Consider the following 10,307-nt stretch of genomic DNA (forward strand, 5'->3'; position numbering starts at 1 on the left):
TGTGCACAGTAGTCCATATGTGGCCCAATCAAGGCCTTATACAGTGTAACCAGAATCTCCTTGTTTCTACAAGTCAGTGTCCTCCACATTATTGCCAAAATTCATTGTGTTGTCCTCATAATTTTGGGAAAATAAAGTATCTTTATAAGATTCATTGTTTTGTGTGTGTGTAAAAGAGATCGATTCTCTACAGGCATTAATCCTTATTACTCACATAATATGTCTGCTACACATATTCCATTTTGAAATGCCTAGATAAATATTATGTCAATAAAGTATGACCTTCCCAAAATGATTTTGCACCACACACAGTGAACAAAACACAACCACCTTGTCGATGTTACATGAAAATATTTCTGCCACAATTGCATATTAAACAAAAGCTAATAAAAACTATGTTAGAGCATTCAACAAAAATTGATCTACATTCCTGTGTCTATAAGATTTCCAAAAATTATTGAACCATAATAATAGATGTCATATTTGTTGGACTTCAGATTAGCAAATTATTAAAATATAAATAATTTGAAAAAGTTTCAAAAATAGTATTAAAAGCCAGGAAATCACTCAAACATATAATTAAAATATTTGGAAGCAACAGCAAGGTTGAAAAGTAAAAAGAACTACAAGATGAAGTTGTAACAAAATACTACAAGATGTGATGCTAGCATATCACTGATGATTCACATTATTCATTCTGAACTGAGCATCTTTTCTGAAAAGCTTGATGTAGTGAGTGATAAACAAGATAAATTTTTATTGCATCATGATACTATGGAAATAATAATAGCTCGTGCTAGTTTTGGCATCGTTCTGTTATGTGCGGTGATTGTTTTGGTATTCTGGCTACAATTCAAAGAATTCAACGGTTAGAATATTTTTGTAAGCTTGGTGTTTGTTTCGAAGTGAACAAATGAACGTCTTTTTAATATTGTACACATGAAATTAATACTTACATTTTCATCTTTCTTTTCTCGTGTAGTAGTATATAAAGTACCTCTGACCACTGGTCTACCGCAGAAAAATCTAGTTAATTGTAGTTTGTTCACTTCGGTTTCCAGTTACGGTAAAATGGATGCCGTTCCTGATGTCGAAATTGATACCGGTAGATTCAAATACGTGTTAATTAAAGTATACGACCCTAAGAATCAAGAAGAAGAAGATGAATTCAAGTATATTGTTAGAGGTTATTCATGGGCTGATTATCACACCAGTGTTTATGAGGAAATTTCTGCAAAGCTTACTAATCTGGGATTAGATACTGAATGTGTTGGAAGTGGTCGCATTATTCATAAACCAGATGAGAAAACAATACGTGTTTTTGATTACTCTCAAGGTTATGGGCAAGCAGACCATTCTGTTACCTACCAACTTCTTAAAGAACATTTTCCTGATTATAAAAAAATAGATCAGTCAAATCAGGGTTATTAGATATGTTTTAAGATTAGTTGATTTTGAATATTCAAAGAAATGTTTTTTTGTGATATTTTGAATTACACATAATTTTTTATTTTTGTTGGTTTAACTTAATTTTCTATGTTCTTGTTATCTTATAAGTAGTTGAAGTGCTCTTTCTTTTCTTTTTTCTTTTTTTTTATAATAAGAAGATCTTTTTGGTGCCTTAAAAAAAATTTTTAACTACCAAGTTTAATTTGTTGATTGCCTAGAACAGCAGTCCCTGTGTGGTACCATATCTCCTTTACCCTGGGAGCTATTAGGATTCCCAAAGGCATGTGCACATGCACCAGCAGGAATTTCAAAGCATATTATATATGCTACTGCTACTCACACACTCAAAATCATGCGCTCCTCAGTGCACTGCATGATCTTATTATATCTTTTACTAATATTATTAGCTGAGAACCTCAAACTGTATAAGCTGCAGCAGTTTTAATTGTTCTTTTTCAAAATTCACAAAAAAGAAAGCTAATGCAAGATAAACTGCTTGTTTTAGACAAGCTAATAATAAATATATTCATGCTTTACATTATATTTCAGTGATTTATATAAGAAATATCATTCATGCCATGCTTCTTTGTGTATTTATGTCATATTTTAAGCATGTTTGTAAATAAACAATCTTGTGTTGTGGTTTGTTATTTTTGCACAAAGTACTTAATAATCATGCTTTCAACATCCAAATTTGCATTCTCCTGGGCTTTGACTCCACCCAGACATTTTTTTTTTCGTTATTAGTTCTCACCAGAGTGAACATACTTCCTCCATAACTCTGTTGTACTGCAGTATGTTCTCATTAAAGCAAACACTGCTATGACAAACTTGCTCGCTATAGCTGCTGAAAACTCCCAAACCAAAGTCTTAAAAGCATAATACTATGTTAAATAGAAATTCACTATAGCAAACTATTTACTATAATTACAATACTACTACACAACTACTATAGCAAACAGTTCCTGTGGTCCCTACACGTTTTCCCACAGGGAGAGTTGATGTAAACTATTGTTGTTCTGTATGACATTGGATGTACCAGCTATTAAATATGTCTAATAAGATGTGTGGCCTTGTTAGTATTATAGTGATTAGAACCCCCCCCCCTCCCCATCTCTTACATTGGAGTAAGGTTCAATTTTACACTGAAAAGCCATAAGACTCTCTCTGGGAAATGGAACAGTTCTTGACTTCCCAAGAGTCACTAAATTTACAATTTTTTTCTATTGCTATGGAAGGCATAAAAGAATATTTTCCACTGTAGGGTTTACATTGATCATGAAGAAAGATTGAATCGTTAATTATCACTTAAATTCTTTTTTCAAATCTGCATGCAGATCTGAACTTTGGGTATTAATAAAACAAGATATATGAGTTACTTCTCACATCCCTTTGACAAGAATGCAGGGAGAATAATAATAATATTTTTTGGTTTACCGATCAAGTGTTGATCAATTTTATTAACTGAACCAACTAGTTTCACCAGTTAATAAAATTGATCAACACTTGATCGGTAAACCAAAAAATATTATTATTATTTACTAATTTATGATCAAGAAAATAACCTTCATGATGAATGCAGGGAGAAGTTCCCTTTTGTTTATTTATATTCCTCAGTCCATTTGGAAAATTTTGAGTATAGATGAAATTTTTCTTTTCTAATGTTATGAAAGGAAACTGAGCAAGAGGGTGAGGAGCGGTTTCTTTGCATGGAGCCTTGATAAACTTTGTTTTTCTTAGGAAGGACCTCCTGCGATGAGTATTTCAACTCCATGGAGGCCTGAATAATAATAATAATAATATTATTATTCACACACACATAGCTCATTATATGGCATTTTAAATACATTCACATTCTCTGCAGACACCATGCTCTCAGGCAATGCTTTCAAATCATTCACAACTCTCATGCAAAAAACCTGCTTCTCACTCTCTTGCTCACACCCTCCTTGTACAGCTCCCAGGGATAGCCCTTGTTCTACCCCAGTCTCCCACCATTTTATGAAAAACCTCTGCAACGTTAATCCTATAATAATCCCTTACTAACTTCTATGTGTCTCTATCATATCAACCCTCTTATATCATATCATATCATATCACTCCTATCTACTAGATTCTGTAAATTGCATCTTCTCAACCTTTCCTCATCTTCAACATTCCTGAGATCAGAAACTATCTTAGTCAGTTGCCTCTCAACCCTCACTCTAGTTTGACTATCAGCTTATAATGTAGTAATCTATCAAAAGCTTTTGCAAGGTCTAAGTATACTACTGCATATTCATCTTCCACATCCAATTCTGGATCATGATTCTCACTAGCCTTTCCAACACTTTAATCACAATATCTGACACACAGTTTGGCCTATAATTTGATGCTTGAATCCAGTCACCTCCTATATGAAGCACTACAGTCTTGCCTTCCTTCCACTCCTTTGAAACTTGACCCAATGTAAGACTCATCTTAAACAACTATGTCAAGCCAGATGTCAACTGCCTTGCACATTCCTTCAAAATACAAGGTCATATATCATCAATCCCACAGCCTTATTAATATCAAGTTTGCCTAATTCCCAAAATTCTTGAAGTTTAGGGGGCACATTGCAAAAGTGGCTAAATCAGCTCATCAAATGACTTGGTTACTGAAGAATACTTTGATGAGCAGAGACAAGCAAGTTATTGTTCCCTCTGTATCAAGCCTTGATAATACCCTATCTTGACTACTGTGCCCAGATCTGGGCACCAGGGTTTCTTCTTGATGGGGAGGAGGTGGAGAGGATCCAGAGGCGAGTGACCAAGATGATAGCAGGTCTATGGAATGAGCCTTATGAGAACAGGATGAAGATTTGTGGGTTGCAGAAATTGGTTGATAGGCGGAAAAGGGGTGATATGATGGAGACATTCAAATTACTGAAGAGTTTCTATAAGATTAATTCAGAGTATATTTTTCAGAACAGGACTGGTAGTGGGAGGGCTAGGGGCCATCCGTGGAAACTAGGCAAGAGTGTGGTTAGCAAGGGTGTTAGAACTAGGTTTTTTACTTGGAGAGTGGTGAATCAGTGGAATAAGCTGCCAGAGTCTGTTTTGGGTGTCGTAACTGCAAATCACTTCAAGGCAAAGTATGATAGATACTGTGTTGATGTTGAATAGTTGTTCTTGACATGATGTTTAGGGCCTTCCTCGATGAGTCTAAGGACTCCTTGGAGTTACCTGTAATAATAATAATAATAATATACCTCTTCCTCACTCACTGTCAATCTCTCCTTCTCATTATCCTCTGCTCTCAAACTCTTCGTGATGTCACTTTCACAAAAATGAAAGACCTTTATGAGCTGCTCATTAAATATCTGAACTATATGCTCTGTAGCAGTTGTCCTTTTGCCATTTTCTACAATCAGTGCCATCCTACTATAATCCTTTTTTTTTTTTTGCTGGCTACATATCAAAAGAACTACTTACAATTTTTTTTTCTTCATTAGCTTACCACTCCTCATACTGTACTTTTACTAACCAAGTGATCCTCCTTGCCTGTTATTTGTATTCCTCATCGAATTAATTATTATCACTCCTCTTATGTTTGTGTAAAATATTATCATTATTATTATCACTCCTCTTATGTTTGTGTAGAATGAATGTGTAAAATACATTTACACATTCATTCTACTAGGTAGTTCTTGAATATCACCCAAATAGCATTGATCTCCTTTCCACCCAACTTCTCATTCCATGCTAGCTGCAAGCTATCTTCTGAGCTTGTCATCATCACCAGCCTTGTAATTCCACATATAATAACCTTTCTCATGGAAGTCCTCACATGGTTGGGTGATAGATGATGTGCAATCATTGAAGTAATCACTTCATGGTCACTCTCACTAGCTGGAGGAGATTTGACACATTTTATTATAATATCCTCTGATGATGTGATCAAATTCAAGACCCTCAATTTTCACTTGCACTCTGTTACATACTGCTTGAGGTAGTATAGTAATCAAGTAGTAATAGAGTGTGACACCACAGAAAATGGCATAATGGTTTGATGGAAGACACTATTGAAAGTTTTTTCACTTGTTTATGCTATAAATGAAAGAAAATTATATTCTTTGTTTCATTCTTTATTCAAGTGTAAGCAAACAAAGTTTGAACGTTAAGACACTTCACAACTGGGCTGTTTATGTATAGAGGTTAATGACTTCACATCAGTCGCCGTAGTATCTGATAATGCAAAGCACATATCCTTATGGAAATGTATAATGCTAAGCATTATGGGAAGGGGCCACTACCCACACTGGTTTCGACTTTATTGAGGTCTCATCAGTGGGATCCAGACCCAGAAGTGATAAATTTGTGGAATATTCATAACTATAAATTAAATTCACACGTATACCACAGTAATTAACTTTTTAATAATATGTAAATATTTCATCTTAAAGTAGCATAAGATATCATCAGTACAGTTATAAACAACAATAGGAATTACATTCCGTTTTTTTTGACACATTTTATTATAATATCCTCTAGCATAAGATATCATCAGTACAGTTATAAACAACAATAGGAATTACATTAAAAAAAAAAAAAAAACATTAGTGTGCATGCTTAAATTGGAATCCCTCTATGTATACAATAGCATGTTTAAGGACTAAATGCTATTGGGCTGCAATTAAATTAAATTAAATTGAAACTGATAAATTATTTTATACAGTTGAGGATAACAATTTCCCAAACTTTAGGGATAGTGAGACAGTCGTTACGGTTAAGATTGGGTCTGTGCCATAAGGCTTCAGCACTTTCTTTATGCAAACACTCATGTTTATATATGGATTGATGTAGTAGCTTGGTGTGTTGCCATTGGATCCTGTGGTTGGCATTTTCAACTCCATGTTGTGGGTGACCAGATTTGTGAGGTTTAGTACGACAGATGTAGTCTTGATGTTCAAGGATGCATTTATTTACAGATCTTCCAGTTCGTCCATAGTAAGACAAGTTACAAAAACATGGCACTTTGTATACACCAGGTAGGCATCAGTGGTGAGAGTTTGTCTTTTGGGGAAGGTAACAAATTGTGAATTTGGTTGATTGGTTTATAGGTAGCAGCTATTTTGTATTTCTTCAAAAATATTTGACAAACTTTCAGAGATGCCTTTGATATATGGTATAGGAGTCCTGTGTGCTTCTTCTTGTCTAGGTTGATGTTTTGGAGGGTAGCCAATAATTTTTTGAATTGTTATTGGATTAAATCCATTTAGTGAGGCTGTATATTTAATAATTTCCAATTCTTGTTTTAAAAATTCTTCAGAGGAACAAAATTGGGCTCTGGATACCAAAGATTTTATGATGTCATATTGTGGATATAATGACCTGAAAAAGCTGGATTTCAATAGACCGAAGTAGACATGGAATCATCTTGATTATGTTGGATGTGTACACTGAGAAAGGAAATACCTTGCAATGATTCCTTTTCTAGTGTGAATTTGATGTGAGGATGTAGGTTGTTGATTAGAAATGAGTAAAGTTCTTATTCCATGTGACTCCAGACTGCAAAGACGTTATCAACATATCATATCATAAGTGTTCAAGAAAAAAGTTGGCTAAGTTAGGTGATAAGGATAAGCCCATTGCTGTTCCTTCCTCTTGTTTATAGATTTTATTTTTCCATGTGAAGTAACCTGATGTGATATCTAAATTTGAATAATTCCACAACATTGGATGGAAATTTTTGGGTTAACAATTCTGTTGTCTCTTTGTGAGGGATAATAAATTTAGTTTAATCCTTTATCCAAGTGTGAGCAAACAAAGTTTGCGCCTGAAAGTATCTTCAGGACTGGGGTAAGGTGGTACAACACCAGGGAAACTCATTGCAAAGGTGGAGCAAGCTAACATCACTCCTGTCTCAGTATCTCCCAAAATGCAAAATACATCTCCTTGCGGACATGTCTAATGTTATGCATTAAGGGAAGGGCCACTACCCAGACTAGTTTCGACCTTTATTGAGGTCTCTTCAGTGGGAGCCAGGCCCAAGTTGAGATACCAGGCAGAAGCATTAGCAGGTCATCTCTACCCATAGGAGTTGCCAAATGTTGTGCCACCCTTTTTTAATAAATTACTCTGGATTTAGAGAAAGATGTTGAAAGTTTATTTTTCACTTGGTTAGAGTATAATAAATTTAGTTTAATCCTTTATCCAAGTGTGAGCAAACAAAGTTTGCACCTGAAAGTATCTTCAAGACTGGGGTAAGGGGTGGCACACCATTTGGCAACTCCTATGGGTAGAGATGACCTGCTAATGCTTCTGCCTGGTATCTCAACTTGGGCCTGGCTCCCACTGAAGAGACCTCAATAAAGGTCGAAACTAGTCTGGGTAGTGGCCCTTCCCTTAATGCATAACATTAGACATGTCCGCAAGGAGATGTATTTTGCATTATGGGAGATACTGAGACAGGAGTGATGTTAGCTTGCTCCTCCTTTGCAACGAGTTGCCCTGGTGTTGTACCACCTTACCCCAGTCCTGAAGATACTTTCAGGCACAAACTTTGTTTGCTCACACTTGGATAAAGGATTAAACTAAATTTATTATACTCTAACCAAGTGAAAAATAAACTTTCAACATCTTTGTGAGGGATATTAGTTAAGAGAGAGACAATGTTGAAGTGTATTAACATGTCCATATCTGACAGTTAATTGTCTTTTACTTTTGTGTGAAATTCTGTGGAATTTTTTAGCAGTGAAGCTGAGTGGCTTATGATGGGACAAAGAAGGTTAGACAAAAATTTTGATATTTTATAGGTGGGGATGCTCATAGGATCCACAATAGGTCTAAGCAGACAGTTGCTTTTATGTAATTTAGGTGAACTGTATATTCTAGGAGGTCTTGCATGGTATGTCCATAGATCAGGAAGCCATCAGAAGACTTAAACATACTTTAATGCTATCTTCTTTTTTTCCCAGCACAATGTAACTAACATTTCTTTTTAAATACAGCATGCAGAGCATTCACTGATAAATTAAGTGCATTCAAACACAAATGGCTAAGGACAGCTAACTCCTTTAGATAATAGTGGTGGAAGAAGGTATTCGATGCTGCTGCTGCTGCTGCCCTGTCAACCACTTGGCATACCAGCCAGTTGCTGTCTCTTAGGGGTGTGCCTCTTGTCACAACCTGCAAGATAGAGCCACCAAACAGCAGCGTCAGTAGAAAATATTCAAAATTACGTTTCAGTATATGTGAAATATGTGCGGGAAATAGAGACTGAACAGTCCTACTTCAGGGCTGCTCTAGAGCAGTCCTTCTGGAGATATAATGAATTTTTGATTTTACTTTATATGTACATGGTCATACATTGTTTTTATTTTTTTATGAAGAATTTTATTTTGAAAATAGTTTTTAATAGAACTATTTTATAGGTCTGCTGCATTTGTCAATAAATAAATATTTCAAAATATTATATAATTTTAATTATTTTATCACCTTTCCTTTCCCTTTCAAAAATGTTCTGGTTTGGATGATAAATTATATGGTCAACCTAAAGAAAGTAGACAAGGACTTGAAATGTAGGATAAAATTATGAGGACAGCATAACAAGTTGTGACTAATGAAAAAGATATAGATATGAAGAAATAATTGTCCCACTGTGCGATTCATTAAAGAAGTTAATAAATCAAACAGTTCATACTTCATTTCATATTCATGTTATATCAGTTTCAATAGATACCTCATATTCATGTTTTGATTGATGTATATACACATTGTGGCTGGTGCAGTGGTTAGCTAGGCTACATTTGGACCACTGTCATCAGATTTGTGGACCTAGTCTTCGATGCATTGAACAGATATTGGAGTCCAGAGAGAAATTACTGTGGTAATTTCATTTTGCACAAATGATAGATATATAAAAAAGTCAAGGAACTGCATCTGCAGTGCCTAAGTAGATACAGTGTGTGTATGATAGGGACCGAGAAAAAGATATGAAAAGTAGGTGTTTTGCTTAGATAAGGATGGATCGTGTTTAGCAGTAGTTTTATTACTTGAAGAATCTTACTTGCTTTGATTTCTTCATTCTCCATTACACCAAAAGGAATTACAAAACATAGAATTACAGAAACCATATGGTTTCTATAATTCCATTTTTTTCTTTCAGTTAAGCTCAACACTTCTCTTTTGCATTAATGTTATGCACATGGATTTGTTCCTGTCTTTAGTCTTGTTGAAGTTGTTATATTAGCCAACTGTTATTTTCTATTATATTATATTATAGCACCTCTGTAGCACAGCTAAAAGTACAACAAGGTACTGCTCTCTACATTTTCTTATCATGTCAACAGAAATCCCTGTATTGACTTTTTAATAAGGTGATTTAGTCTATCTCTTACAAAAGTAGCAAGGTTTTTTTTCTGAAACTACAATTATTATGGGTATCTCCATGGAGTCAGTAGACTCATCATGGGAGACCGAAACTATCGAAACAATATCTATCATATCTGTTCTTGAATTCATTTACAGATGAAGAACTCACAACTGTGTCAAACAATGCATTCCACTCATTCACCACCTTCCAGGTGAAAAACCTCGTTCTCATGCCCTTGTTAACCACACTTTTCCTTAATTTCCAAGGATGACCTCTTGTTCTTCCATTACTATCACACAGCTGAAACATTTCCCTTGCATCAGTTCTGTCATATTCCCTCTTTTCTGCCTATCAACCAACCTCCGCTTCCACAAGCTCTCAATCTATCAATGTAGGAAGCATTTTTTACATTACTCACCAACTCTTAGTCACTCTCCTCTGAACCTTTTCTACAACCTCCTCATCTTCAAGGAATCCAAGTGACCAGACCTCAGCACACTAATCCAAATGTGGAAGTATCA

General features: G+C 35.1%; 2 protein-coding genes across 2 annotated transcripts in view; both read left to right on the plus strand.

The window, feature by feature from the left end:
* The window catches only part of LOC150095635 (dynein axonemal heavy chain 8-like), a 2,108,518-nt gene that overhangs the window by 1,852,014 nt on the left and 246,197 nt on the right, over positions 1-10,307 (plus strand). The window lies entirely within an intron of this gene.
* LOC150095637 (14 kDa phosphohistidine phosphatase-like) lies at positions 1,072-1,471 on the plus strand. The gene has a single exon (XM_090410613.1). The coding sequence runs from the start codon at positions 1,072-1,074 to the stop codon at positions 1,429-1,431; it is 360 nt and encodes a 119-aa protein (XP_090266739.1). The 3' UTR covers positions 1,432-1,471.

The sequence above is a fragment of the Typopeltis vanoorti genome, chromosome 20 (assembly GCF_054136105.1).
Source record: "Typopeltis vanoorti isolate ZY-2024b chromosome 20, IOZ_Tvanoo_1.0, whole genome shotgun sequence".
Taxonomy (NCBI): Eukaryota; Metazoa; Arthropoda; class Arachnida; order Uropygi; family Thelyphonidae; genus Typopeltis; species Typopeltis vanoorti.